Genomic DNA, 15,763 nt, shown 5'->3' on the forward strand with positions numbered 1-15,763 from the left:
CAAACCAAGTGAGGGATCACTGGAACTGGAAGATACTACTTGTACCGTCCAATGACAGCCTCTTATCAGTATAAATTGGTTTTATATTCATAGCTAAGACAGTCATTACATCATCAAAGGTAGGACAGACAGGTACTTGAAAAACTTCTGTCCAAAATGGTTATTAACCCATTTGCTCCCTGTGCAACAAGTAATAATGTACCTTATGTGCATGACAGTGTATGGCTGCTACTCTCTCATCAAAACTAAGACTATCATTAGTTCGAGTTTGAAATTTGAAAGGAACTTGCATAACAAGCTATCAGATGATGCTTAGTGCTTTGTGTAATCCTCACCTGATTATTAAAGACCAGGAAAACCACATAATTTAACGTTTACTGATATCGAGTACACTGTAGGGTTACTGCTCGATCAGCTAAGACAATTGTTACTTCGGATAACTAATGCATTGACAAAATTAACGTTTTACAGTATCAGATGAAATATTGCGAACTTAAACAACTTAGCAGGAGGGGAGAAGAAATCATTAACCTAAACACCGATAAAGATATTACACTTGACTTAGATTATCAACACTTAAGGACGATCGGTGATCTACACAATCATAGATTGAGAGGGAAAGACGAAATTGTTATCTCTAGAGTCGACAGTAAGTTATTGTTAACCGTTATCACAAAGCACTGAGTTTTTTGTTAAATACCTATTAATTCGTATTTTCTTCAACCTTATTTATTGGGTTGACAATAATGTCTTCGTCATTAAATTATGCTAAATGCGTGTCAACTGTGTAATTGGTGTATTGTTTGTTTGAAGTGAAGCACAAAGCTACACAATAGGCTGCCTGGGTCTGTCCACCACGGGTATCGAAACCTGGTTTCTAGCGTTGTAAGTCTACAGATATACCGCTGTGCCACTTGGGGGCGAAACTGACGTATGTAATAAAGGCCAAGAAATATACTTAAAACATTTGTACATTTTGGAAGGGCCAAAAAAACATATTCGTAATATTTGTTTATTCCATAAAGGTCAAGAAACAAAAAGTGTATTTATAATACTTGTGTATTCAGTAAAGGACAAAAAAAAAAAATGTGTATATATTCCGTAAATGTTAACAAACAAATAAATATACTTATTTATGTGCTGGTTAAGATTACGCTAAGTTAGGACATATGTCTGACCACTTATTACAAACACATTTGATTCAACGTTTTCAAAGCAGCAGAAAAGTCAACTGAAAATTCTTACAAACACGCCGTAAGACGGACCAACAGCATTAGTGCATAAACCACGTGACACTCTCACAACTTACCAGTTTCCGTGTGCTACTCAGTTAGCAAAGATTGATACAATGTTTAGAAGTTAGGTTGCATCGTTTCAATATTTCAGTTTCACTATCGTTTTTAAGCGAGACGTATTTCTCACTGTTTTATTTGCTGCCTAATTCTCTATATTTGTTTTTGTTTAATTACTAAGTTTTTACAGAAGCTGGTGGTTTTCAATGTGGAAGATTTATTACTGTAATGTATCTTCAGTTTGTTGAAGAGGAAAGCAAGTTGCAGCCCACAGTAATCATCTTGGTTCTTCTGTGTGTGATATGTTCGTGAAATCAGGACAGAAAACGCGTATGAACAGTTCCTAGCATTCCATGTTAAAGATCATTGATCATTTTCAAAACGATTCCGAGACATGGTCTGCAACGTATTTATGAATATGAAACAGAATGCGTAGCGTCACTTACGTGTGAAGGTTAGTATCTGATTACGGTTTGAATTTTCGCAATGGAGCGTTTTTGAAACTATAACTCAACTTCTGATGTGGCCAAACCTATGAAAGTTTATGTCGTAATACATCTTATCAGTACGTTGTTTAAACTTCGTGTATTAAATTAATTGTTATTGCTAAAATACACCTCTATTCCTTTGACTTTAACAGGAACCTTAGTAAATTTTATCAGGTTTAAAATTGCAATCTTTATAATATTATTTATTTTATTCTATCAAGACAAAACAAGCAAGAAAATAGAGATTCTAAAATAAATTATCAAAGAAACTATTTTTAATGTTTATATATTTCTCTTTGATAAATTTCAAATTTCTAATTAAGAGAATGAACAACAAATAAGTATATTAAACGTTCATCTGAACATACAGTCTATGACTTATGTTTTAAAAACATATTTAAGAACATCTGTCAGATGTTAACAGTGTATGTCCCGGGTGTTTACGAGACACAGAAATATGTGTATCTGTTCAGCAGTCTTCTTTAACCGTGTCGACGACTTTATAGTTCGCCGTTATCAGATTTAAAGATAAGTTAGTTTCAACATCTGTCTCACGTAAAATAAGTGAACACATTCATAAGGGGTGAATTATAAGATTACATATGACCCTTATTTTAACATATAAAGATATATATACTGTCCACGTTATAAGTTAACATCTGAAGTAAACACGAAGTGTACTCCAGAATACCACACTTTCTGTACTTTTGATGCATTATATTACTCATAAGTAACACTGTGTTTTCATGCATCCTAGATACAAAATGCGGCACGTATGTTTGATTTATAATCAAAAACACGTAACAAATAGTACTTAATATACAGAAACAGTTAAAACTACGTTTATTCCACGTATCGAGAAAATTCTGTGTGGGTATACGTGATACTGGTAATGTCGCCGGCTCTGGTCAGAGGAATACAAATTAGCTGCGACGTCTGACTTCATGAACCTCCACAAGAGGTCTGAAGATCAGGCTGATCTTAATAGGTGCTGTCCTGAAACCACCTAATGACATATAATCACGGATAAATGCTGGCCTGCAAAATCCCTGACTAGGTATTACTTATAGCTTTTCAGAAATAAGATGGGCCACACCCACGCAATGTACTGCTCAGAATGATGGAACCAATGGCTCCTCTTACAACAGGAAACAAGCATAAACACCCATTCTGATCTCACTGGCCCTATGTCCATTATCATCACTGAATGAGGTGACGTGTGGCCAACACAGTCTGCAGTTTGACCACAGCCATTTTACTTTATATATTTATTGGCGACCCCGATTACTTCCCTAGCAGCTACTATCTGAAGCCTTATAGCCATTTAGTCACCACATGAGAGACTGTTACCCGCTAAAAGTTAATGACTTTTGAAGTTTTTGATACAGCCGTGCACAATTTTGAAATCTGAAGATTCGGTTGTCTCGCTCTGGAAATGATTTCAGCATGATAATTACCCTTTATGGAGCACCAGCTACGTTACTAAAAAACATATTTGCACAGTAAATTATTTAATCACGCAAAATAAACTCACCTTAATCAACGAGGAACACAGAATACCATTACAGCTAAGTATTTTTACTTTGTATTTATCACCCTTGTATGAAGTGTATTATATTATAAAAGTATTAAAATGTGAAAAAAAGTACCATATCCTACAAGAATATTAAAGCGTTTTCAGTAAGTACGAGCTGTGGTTTGGTTTCGTACATTTTATACATTTTATTTTAATTATTTATTTCTGTCTTTTATAATCTTTCACGAGAGAGTGGTATCTATGTTTTCGTATGCAAGCATCCAGTAAAATTATCCCTACCCAGAAATGTGTAGGCTTAATCAATACAATATTGGTAAAATGTGATAATTTATTCAAGTTAGTGTGATTATTTGCTGTCAAGGCCGAATATTATTAATGGTATTAATTCCGTTACTGGTATGTAATTTAAGTACGTAAGTTATGAATATTAAGAACTACTTATTACAAAGTATCAAATAAAACGTAGGCCTAATATGTTTTTCTTCTCGCGGTTGTTGTATACAATAACCAAGGTAAATGTAGTGATCAGTTAGTTATAAGTGAGAATTTATAACTCTCAAATCGTTTGGAGAAAATAATCGGGCAAGTTACACATTTCGCAAAGTAAGCCAATATCTCAAAGAATGCTAATGGTTAAATATCAGTAAAAACTACAAGTTTAGACAAGTCATCAAGAAGCAAGAGAGTTATAATTGTGTATTAATGTTATGTTGGCGAAAATTAAAATTGAAAATAATTCTTAAAATCTTCAATTTCATAGCAGAAAACTTCGTGACTCACCGTTCGTGGTTGTGAAAGCAGAAGAAAAACCGGAGGAGGATGGGTTAGATGATGAACCACTGTTGACTGGCGGTGATGAATTAGTGGACAATGTGGCAGGTTCTGTGGAATCTGTGATACTTGTACGGCCCATAGCTTCATCCTGAGCTTGGGCCCTTCTTAAGGCAACCTGCATTGCCATAACTCTTTGCCTTTCGGCTATCAGCTTGCATTTTGCACATATACATGTTCGATGAGGACAAAACCTTTTATGTCCCTTCACGGCTACATTTCTACCGTGGTTGCGGCATCTAGCACACTTGGGATTCCGAATTCCCGAAAGAGATGCTGGTTCCTCTTGGCCATAAGTAACCTCGGTAGATTTATCGCAAGTATCTGGGAGAAACCCGTCATTTTCTTTATCAGTTGTTAATGAACTGTCCATTTGAAGGACTCGCTGAAGACTTTACACCTCGAAACCCTTCCAGTTTTCACTTAATGTCTACAAGAACGTGATCGGCTCGAGATACTGTACCGAGACTCCCGCCTTCATCCTTTAACTTTGCGTGGATAGTCACATGACAACATTGTACGTTTTAACGTGAGTGAGAAAATGAAAAGTATTCAACATGTTACATGATTTGTCATTTACTCCCATTAGATGGCAGCACATTACTTTTTGATTGAATAGGTACACATTCTAACTCGAATACTTCATTTCATTATTTGAAATATTACAGTAATGTTTTTCTACCTTGTTTCAAATGTATCTATTAATAAAGTTAAATGTATAAAGTATTTAACAAGAAATTAGAAAATCATAAAAACTAACTTATTTCTTTTTCCAAACCTTTAGTATCTATACTTCTCATAAACTAACGATATAACATATATACGTTAACATTACCGTTACATCTTTAACAGTCTTCGAGTTCTACCTTTTATTCACTGTCTCATTAAGACATATACGTTTATACAATTTTTCAAACTGGATCTTTGAATTGTTATTATTTATTACATAAAAACAGGTTTGCACAGGTGTAGAAATATCGTAAATCACATCGTTCGGTGTGTGGCTATGTATCAGTTTACGTACATGTAGATGTGAATGTGTATAGTAACTTAAACATTCAGTGTTAATTGTAAGTTATGTTGCATAAATCGCTAATTTTTATCTATTGTTATTTTTTATCTTATATGATATTGCATAAGAAATACAGCATTTTCAAAATGTGGATTAAACTATATTAATAATTATTATTGTATATATGGTCAGTAAAATGTTTCTTAGTGTTTGTAATATATAACGTCTGTAAAATATATTTACTAATTTATGTATATTAATGATTTTTGATTAGGTACAATTTATATTTTGAAAAAAAAAGTTAAGTTTTAAACATTTGGAGGAACAATATTTACAAGTATTATTCAAATGCGTAGAGTAAATATTAGGTTTCTCTTTAATTACCAAGGAAAATGAAATTTAAATAACTTGAACAACGTAATAACAAGATATAAAATATTTTATTTGAGATAAATAACTACTGTATAGTGGCATTGTTAACGGTCTTTTTAAGCCTTTTTTATAGTATGTATCTGTATTCTGTCTAGAAATATTACAGTAGTTAGCGCTGTATATGTATTGTAACTAATGCCCTCTATAATGTTTCAATGAAACTATGATGAAATTTTAATTTTTAATAAAAGTTTTGAAATAATCCTTCAACTTGTGTAACTTATTATAGCAAAACCACATCGAGCTATCTGATAAGCCCACCGAGTTGATTCGAATCGCTGATTTTAACGTTGTAAATCCGTACATATACCGCTATACTAGCAGGGGGCTCCTTGAACTTACCTGAGCGCCAAAATTAAATTCACGTGGAAGTTTGCAATCACAAACTGCTGCCACTTCAAGGATAAGCTAATCTACAGAGTTTTAGGAAGTAAAGTGAAAGTTCTGGTTTAAAATTCTCCTAATTTTCCTGACAGTAATTTTCCTAGTTTGATGCATTTTCACTACGTCATTATTTTATAAGTTTCTTTAATAAATTTCGAAACAGAGCTGTTTGATAAAACGTTATCTGTAAAGTACTTGATTCATTATAATATTACTCAATGAATTGTAAAGTTTAAAAAAAGAACTGTAAATAACTTATGAGTCACTATTTTAGAGATTTAAAAAGCTTTTCTCCTATTCGTTATTAACAACAAGGAATTTACCAATTCATATAATCCATAAAGGCAATTGACGTACTTTTCAGATTCACCAACAAAATTTTCCCATGCTTTATTTCGCTGAAGTTTAAATCTATTTCAGTCATGTTTTTAATTTTGTTTGCTGTTGTTAGCACAAAGTTATACAAAAGGGTATCCGTGCTCTGTCTTGCACGGGAAAACAAACTATAAGTTTTTAAAGTTGTAATGGCCTGGCATGGCCTAGCGCGTTAAGGAGTGCGCTGCGTAATTTGAGGGTCACGGGTTCGCGCCCGAGTCGCGCCAAACATGCTCGCCCTCCCAGCCGTGGGGGCGTTATAATGTCACGGTTAATCCCACTATTCGTTGGTAAAAGAGTAGCACAAGAGTTGGCGGTGGGTGGTGATGACTAGCTGCCTTCCCTCTAGTCTTACACTGTTAAATTAGAGACGGCTAGCACAGATAGCCCTCGAGTAGCTTTGTGCGAAATTCCAAAACAAACAAAAAAGTTGTAAGTCTTTAAACTTGGAAACATTTAAACATCCAATGATGACGTTTCCAACATACTTTGTAAAATAAGAGAAAATCCGTAGAAGGTGTTTTTCTTTGTGAACAGAAGAGGGATAGTTCATCTATTGTTATTATTATTATTTCGTCAGCTTACAGCAAAAAACGGGCGTGAATATTAACAGGCAAACCTGGACAATAATACTAAACGGATCATTGCGCATTGCGTAGGGTACTTTATAAGTCCTTTTTGTATTTTTCAAAACCTAAAGAAATAATAATTCTGTTACAAATGTTTATATTCTTCTTTGAAGTCATTTTTCTTACAAACATGGGATGTTTCTTTAAGAAGCGTAAATATAGATTAACATAGAAATTATGAGCCAGTAATAGGTGAATGAAATAGGTAGAATACTCAATGTTTTGTATAATCAGTGTTTTCTACATATGTATTTCAAACGATGTTTTAGACATTTATGGTTTATCAGGCAAGTCTTTTCCTATGGTTTATTTTGTGGTTAATGGGGGATGTGTTTTATTCTAAACGCATATTTCCTCATGCTTTAAATATATATATATATATTAGTTAAACCAAACTATAAATGTTCTTTATATTCTTAAACAAATCTCCATGATTATCTCCAGCTGTAGCTTAAATATCTGAATCTTGAACTAATGCGATTAAACAGTCAATAGCTACACTAGATCTCCATGAATCATATAAGCTAGTCTCACACAACAGATATATTTAAGCCGTAGTTTAAAATACAGCATCACACTGTTTTGAGCATGAATCGGCAATGACAGTGATTACCGATCCTGTGTGTCGGATTATAAACCAGGCTGCCTGATTGTGAAGACAGTGATTACCGATCCTGTGTGTCGGATTATAAACCAGGCTGCCTGATTGTGAAGACAGTGATTACCGATCCTATGTGTCGGATTATAAACCAGGCTGCCTCTTTGTGAATTTTATAGGTACTGCAGATAGGGTAGCCATAATCAAAACTGACTATATAAAGTGTTAAAAATAGTACAAGCTGGATATGGTAATTTTAGATGAAATTGAGGGAGACATTTTGAAGCTACGTGTTTTACCTAGAAAACAATTCGTTTCAGATAAAGTATGCAACAGCGATGACCTACTAGAGACTTGGGTCATCACACTGTAAGAGAGTCGTGTGTCATGACTCAAACTCCATCAGGAAGGGGGTTGAAAGGTATATTAATATAATTAACTCATAATTGTTAGTTAACATGTTTCAACTGTTTATAATGGGCAGAATGCTTTTCTAATAGGAAATGTGGTCAGTTACACCAAAACCATGAGCAGCATTTATATGGCCAATGTAGGGAAGGGAAAAATATAACAACTATAACAAAGTATAAGCATCCATATACACATATTCAATCCAGATATATGTATATATGCATGCATCTCTAACTTGAAACATTTATATGGATATCTACATACACAGCTTTATTTAAATTATAAAGGTCCTATGTATAAACATAGATAGATGTAAATACTAGCCAACATGCAATGCATGGATGTATATAACAAAGTCTAGTCCATCCACCATTTCAATATTGTTCAGTAGTTCTTCCAATCCAGTGTTTACACACTCCCTATATAACTACAGTGTTTAAATACAGTGGCTATATATATTTTACAAACGTATACTTAACATACAGTGTGTTGAACACCATACATCATAGTGATCAGACACACAGTAGTATTATGAATGACAACCTTGTATCAATGTTATTAGAAGTATAAACCATTGAATCAGTCTAAAGTCAATCAATAAGTTGTAAGTTTCTCGAGAGAACAACATACTCCAACGAAATACTCATTGAGCTAAACACTTTAAAATATGACAGTACAACAATTAAACAGATGGATATAAACAATAAACAAGATTATTAAAACTCTTAATTTAAAACAGTAGAAAATAGAGAAACAAGATAGCTAAGTTAGAGTGAAAATATAGCCGGTAAAAGCAAGCTTACGTTTTGAGACATACGGTAAATAATTAAGAACTTGAGAACGGTCAGTAAGGGATAGCGCATAACGTAAGCAGAGATACGTGGACATACTGCAGACATTCGTGATGACGAGAAACCCGCTTGAAGTCAAAGTGTATTCTCAAAATGACTGGTGTGGGTATTAAAACTTTAATTAAAATAAAGTAGAGAACAACGTTTCGAACTTCTTAGGTCATCTTCATGTAAACTGAAGAATACGTTTAAACTGTATGCATTATTCACTGAAGCTACAACTCTCTATTTTGACTCCATGCTGTCTTACCTTGTTTACTCTCCCTATTTACGTGTGTTTAAACTCCCAATTTCAAACAAGCCCACGACATCAAGAGTGCTAGCTGCCTACAGCCTTCACAGAGATTGCTTCTGCAGATGTAAAGAAGCAGACAGTGGACAAAAGAGTCGAAAAAGCGAAAAAAAGTTCAAAGAAACTGATAAAACGCCCTGTTTTAAGATGATGTATCTGAGTAGGAGCTAAAAACCAGTCAGGCGAAAAGAGATTTCCTTCTGTCACATATACTGACTTTACTATCACCACGTCCGTAGAGTTAGTTAGAGTAGAAACACTTCTCTGAGAATATTGGTAAGAGCAAATTCACAATTACGTTAGTAGCCTACCTTGTTGCAAAAATTGATTTATTAAAAAAACTGCCAATAAATTTAAATCCTCTAACCAAGATAAAAAAAAGTTCGTCACACTTCAACAAATAATGTTGTAAAAGCATCATTGCAAAGTTCAAACGGCCAACAAGATGAAGACCTCCGTTTTTTACCATCTGCTAAAGTCGACACTGGAGAACCAAAGGTATTGCTAAAGTCGACATTGGAGAATAGATGCGTAAAGACCAAAAGGTACTGACACAAACTTGAAAGGCTACTGTATTATCGTGTGTCGCTGTGGTACACTGGAAAGGCTACTGTATTATCATGTGTCGCTGTGGTACACTGGAAAGGCTACTGTATTATCATGTGTCGCTGTGGTACATTGGAAAGGCTACTGTATTATCATGTGTCGCTGTCGTACACCGACAGTGTGCAGCTGGTGCACTGAAGCACTTGTAGTTGATTCTTTCCAGATGAGTTGGCTTTTCAAAAATTATAAGTGTTGTTATAATAATTGTATATATTCATTTGATATATAGTAGGCTTAATATAATTTATTTTCAAACAGTGTATGTATATATGCTTGGGTAAGATTTCAATTTCACTACTAATACAGTGTGTATATCTTTGGGTATGAATTATATTTATGTATTAGCACACTGTGTATGAGTTTAGATTTCAGTGCTAATCCAGGATATACGTATATCTTTTGATAAGATATAATTTTCAGTGTTAATGCTGTGTATATATGTTTACACACGATTTGCATTTAAGTATCAATGTATTGTATATATGTTTGGGTAACATTTCAACTTCAGTGTTAATGCAACCTATAAATCTTAAAGTAAATTTTATATTTCACAATAATGTAATGTATATATCTTTCGGTAATATTTACATTTCAGCGTCTATAAAATGGAAGTATGCTAAAAAAACAATCATATTATTAATGTAGTGTATACATGTTTATATAAAATTTATATTTCTGTATTAATTAAGTACATATATATATATATATAGGTAAGATTTAGATTTCACTATTATAATACTCTTTCCATTTATGTTTAAGTGACATTTAGTTTTCAGTGTTATAATACTCTCTCCATGTATGTTTAAGTAAGATTTAGTGTTCAGTGTTATAATACTCTCTCAATGTATGTTTAAGTGAGATTTAGTTTTCAGTGTTATAATACTCTCTCTACGTATGTTTAAGTGAGATTTAGTTTTCAGTGTTATAATACTCTCTCTACGTATGTTTAAGTGAGATTTAGTTTTCAGTGTTATAATACTCTACGTATGTTAAGTGAGATTTAGTTTTCAGTGTTATAATACTCTCTCCACGTATGTTTAAATGAGATTTAGTTTTCAGTGTTATAATACTCTGTCTATGTATGTTTAAGTGAGATTTAGTTTTCAGTGTTATAATACTCTGTCTATGTATGTTTAAGTGAGATTTAATTTTCAGTGCTATAATACTATCTCTACGAGTGTTTAAGTCAGATTTAGTTTTCAGTGTTATAATACTCTCTCTACCTATGATTAAATGAGATTTAGTTTGCAGTGTAATAATACTCTCTCTACGTGTGTTTAAGTGAGATTTAGTTTTCAGTGTTATAATACTCTCTCTATGTATATTTAAGTGACATTTCGTTTTCAGTATTATAATAGTCCCTCTATGTATGTTTAAGTGACATTTAGTTTTCAGTGTTATAATACTCTGTCTATGTATGTTTAAGTGAGATTTAGTTTTCAGTGTTATAATACTCTCTCTACGTATGTTAAGTGAGATTTAGTTTTCAGTGTTATAATACTCTCTCTATGTATGTTTAAGTGACATTTAGTTTTCAGTGTTATAATACTCTGTCTATGTATGTTTAAGTGAGATTTAGTTTTCAGTGTTATAATACTCTCTCTATGTATGTTTAAGTGAGATTTAGATTTCAGTGTTATAATACTCTGTCTATGTATGTTTAAGTGATATTTAATTTTCAGTGTTATAATACTCTGTCTTCGTATGTTTAAGTGAGATTTAATTTTCAGTATTATAATACACACTCTACCTATGTTTAAATGAGATTTAGTTTGCAGTGTTATAATACTCTCTCTACGTGTGTTTAAGTGAGATTTAGTTTTCAGTGTTATAATACTCTCTCTATGTATATTTAAGTGACATTTAGTTTTCAGTATTATAATAGTCTCTCTATGTATGTTTAAGTGACATTTAGTTTTCAGTGTTATAATACTCTGTCTATGTATGTTTAAGTGAGATTTAGTTTTCAGTGTTATAATACTCTGTCTATGTATATTTAAGTGAGATTTAATTTTCAGTGTTATAATATTCTCTCTTCGTATGTTTAAGTGAGATTTAGTTTTCAGTGTTATAATACTCTCTCTACGTATGTTTAAGTGAGATTTAGTTTTCAGTGTTATAATACTCTCTCTACGTATATTTTTAAGTGACATTTAGTTTTCAGTGTTATAATACTCTCTCTACGTATGTTTAAGTGAGATTTAGTTTTCAGTGTTATAATACTCTCTCTACGTATGTTTAAGTGAGATTTAGTTTTCAGTGTTATAATACTTTCTCTACGTATGTTTAAGTGATATTTAGTTTTCAGTGTTATAATACTCTCTCTATGTATTTTAAGTGAGATTTAGTTTTCAGTGTTATAATACTCTCTCTACGTATGTTTAAGTGAGATTTAGTTTTCAGTGTTATAATACTCTCTCTATGTATGTTTAAGTGAGATTTAGTTTTCAGTGTTATAATACTCTCTCTACATATGTTTAAGTGAGATTTAGTTTTCAGTGTTATAATACTCTCTCTACGTATGTTTAAGTGAGATTTAGTTTTCAGTGTTATAATACTCTCTCTACGTATGTTTAAGTGAGATTTAGTTTTCAGTGTTATAATACTCTCTCTACGTATGTTTAAGTGAGATTTAGTTTTCAGTGTTATAATACTCTCTCTTGGTATGTTTAAGTGAGATTTAGTTTTCAGTGTTATAATACTCTCTACGTCTATTTAGTTTTAGTGATTTAGTTTTAGTGTTATACTCTTTCTACGTATGTTTAAGTGAGATTTAGTTTTCAGTGTTATAATACTCTGTCTATGTATGTTTAAGTGAGATTTAGTTTTCAGTGTTATAACATACTCTCTATGTATGATTAAGTGAGATTTAATTTTTAGTGTTATAATACTTTCTCTACGTATGTATAAGTGACATTTAGTTTTCGGTGTTATAATACACTCTCTACGTATGTTTTAGTGACATTTAGTTTTCAGTGTTATAATACTCTCTCTACGTATGTTTAAGTGAGATTTAGTTTTCAGTGTTATAATACTCTCTCTACGTATGTTTAAGTGAGATTTAGTTTTCAGTGTTATAATACTCTGTCTATGTATGTTTAAGTGAGATTTAGTTTTCAGCGTTATAATACTCTCTCTACGTGTGTTTCAGTGAGATTTAGTTTTCAGTGTTATACTACTCTGTCTAGGTATAAAGTGACATTTAGTTTTCATTTGTCTCTCTACGTATGTTTAAGTGACATTTAGTTTTCAGTGTTATAATACTCTCTCTACGTATGTTTAAGTGACATTTAGTTTTCAGTGTTATAATACTCTCTCTACGTATGTTTAAGTGAGATTTAGTTTTCAGTGTTATAATACTCTCTCTACGTATGTTTAAGTGAGATTTAGTTTTCAGTGTTATAATACTCTCTCTATGTATGTTTAAGTGAGATTTAGTTTTCAGTGTTATAATACTCTCTACGTATGTTTAAGTGAGATTTAGTTTTCAGTGTTATAATACTCTCTCTACGTATGTTTAAGTGAGATTTAGTTTTCAGTGTTATAATACTCTCTCTATGTATGTTTAAGTGAGATTTAGTTTTCAGTGTTATAATACTCTGTCTATGTATGTTTAAGTGAGATTTAGTTTTCAGTGTTATAATACTCTCTCTACGTATGTTTAAGTGAGATTTAGTTTTCAGTGTTATAATACTCTCTCTACGAAGTGTTTAAGTGAGATTTAGTTTTCAGTGTTATAATACTCTCTCTATGTATGTTTAAGTGAAATTTAGTTTTCAGTGTTATAATACTCTCTCTATGTATGTTTAAGTGAGATTTAGTTTTCAGTGTTATAATACTCTGTCTACGTATGTTTAAGTGAGATTTAGTTTTCAGTGTTATAATACTCTCTCTACGTATGTTTAAGTGAGATTTAGTTTTCAGTGTTATAATACTCTCTCTACGTATGTTTAAGTGAGATTTAGTTTTCAGTGTTATAATACTCTCTCTATGTATGTTTAAGTGAGATTTAGTTTTCAGTGTTATAATACTCTCTCTATGTATGTTTAAGTGAGATTTAGTTTTCAGTGTTATAATACTCTCTCTATGTATGTTTAAGTGAGATTTAGTTTTCAGTGTTATAATACTCTCTCTACGTATGTTTAAGTGAGATTTAGTTTTCAGTGTTATAATACTCTCTCTACGTATGTTTAAGTGAGATTTAGTTTTCAGTGTTATAATACTCTCTCTACGTATGTTTAAGTGAGATTTAGTTTTCAGTGTTATAATACTCTCTCTATGTATTTTTAAGTGAGATTTAGTTTTCAGTGTTATAATACTCTCTCTACGTATGTTTAAGTGAGATTTAGTTTTCAGTGTTATAATACTCTCTCTATGTATGTTTAAGTGAGATTTAGTTTTCAGTGTTATAATACTCTCTTTACGTATGTTTAAGTGGCATTTAATTTTCAGTGTTATAACATTCTCTCTATGTATGTTTAAGTGAGATTTAGTTTTCAGTGTTATAATACTCTCTCTACGTATGTTTAAGTGACATTTAGTTTTCAGTGTTATAATACTCTCTCTACGTATGTTTAAGTGACATTTAGTTTTCAGTGTTATAATACTCTCTCTACGTATGTTTAAGTGAGATTTAGTTTTCAGTGTTATAATACTCTCTACGTGTGTTTAAGTGAGATTTAGTTTTCAGTGTTATAATACTCTCTCTATGTATGTTTAAGTGAGATTTAGTTTTCAGTGTTATAATACTCTCTCTACGTATGTTTAAGTGAGATTTAGTTTTCAGTGTTATAATACTCTGTCTATGTATGTTTAAGTGAGATTTAGTTTTCAGTGTTATAATACTCTCTCTATGTATGTTTAAGTGAGATTTAGTTTTCAGTGTTATAATACTCTCTCTACGTATGTTTAAGTGAAATTTAGTTTTCAGTGTTATAATACTCTCTCTATGTATGTTTAAGTGACATTTAGTTTTCAGTGTTATAATACTCTCTCTATGTATGTTTAAGTGAGATTTAGTTTTCAGTGTTATAATACTCTCTCTACGTATGTTTAAGTGAGATTTAGTTTTCATTGTTATAATACTCTCTCTACGTATGTTTAAGTTACATTTTGTTTTCAGTGTTACAATACTCTCTCTACGTATCTTTAAGTGAGATTTAGTTTTCAGTGTTATAATACTTTTTCTACGTATGTTTAAGTGAGATTTAGTTTTCAGTGTTATAATACTCTCTCTACGTATGTTTAAGTGAGATTTAGTTTTCAGTGTTATAATACTCTCTCTACGTATGTTTAAGTGACATTTAGTTTTCAGTGTTATAATACTCTCTCTACGTATGTTTAAGTGACATTTAGTTTTCAGTGTTATAATACTCCTCTACGTATGTTTAAGTGAGATTTAGTTTTCAGTGTTATAATACTCTCTCTACGTATGTTTAAGTGAGATTTAGTTTTCAGTGTTTTCATACTCTCTCTATGTATGTTTAAGTGACATTTAGTTTTCAGTGTTATAATACTCTCTCTACGTATGTTTAAGTGAGATTTAGTTTTCAGTGTTATAATACTCTCTCTACGTATGTTTAAGTGAGATTTAGTTTTCAGTGTTATAATACTCTCTCTACGTATGTTTAAGTGAGATTTAGTTTTCAGTGTTATAATACCTCTCTACGTATGTTTAAGTGACATTTAGTTTTCAGTGTTATAATACTCTCTCTACGTATGTTTAAGTGAGATTTAGTTTTCAGTGTTATAATACTCTCTCTACGTATGTTTAAGTGAGATTTAGTTTTCAGTGTTATAATACTCTCTCTACGTATGTTTAAGTGAGATTTAGTTTTCAGTGTTATAATACTCTGTCTACGTATGTTTAAGTGACATTTAGTTTTCAGTGTTATAATACTCTCTCTACGTATGTTTAAGTGACATTTAGTTTTCAGTGTTATAATACTCTCTCTACGTATGTTTAAGTGAGATTTAGTTTTCAGTGTTATAATACTCTCTCTACGTATGTTTAAGTGAGATTTAG

At 31.8% G+C, this 15,763-nt stretch overlaps 1 protein-coding gene across 1 annotated transcript; it reads right to left on the reverse strand.

Moving 5' to 3' along the window:
• Positions 1 to 2,703: 2,703 nt before the first annotated feature.
• LOC143243207 (uncharacterized) lies at positions 2,704 to 5,733 on the reverse strand. Its single transcript, XM_076487016.1, has 2 exons — positions 4,098 to 5,733; positions 2,704 to 2,786 (listed from the first exon to the last, which is right to left on the reverse strand). The coding sequence occupies exons 1-2, from the start codon at positions 4,519 to 4,521 to the stop codon at positions 2,704 to 2,706; spliced, it is 507 nt and encodes a 168-aa protein (XP_076343131.1). The 5' UTR covers positions 4,522 to 5,733.
• Between the last annotated feature and the right edge of the window lie 10,030 nt (positions 5,734 to 15,763).

The sequence above is a fragment of the Tachypleus tridentatus genome, chromosome 2 (assembly GCF_004210375.1).
Source record: "Tachypleus tridentatus isolate NWPU-2018 chromosome 2, ASM421037v1, whole genome shotgun sequence".
NCBI lineage: Eukaryota > Metazoa > Arthropoda > Merostomata > Xiphosura > Limulidae > Tachypleus > Tachypleus tridentatus.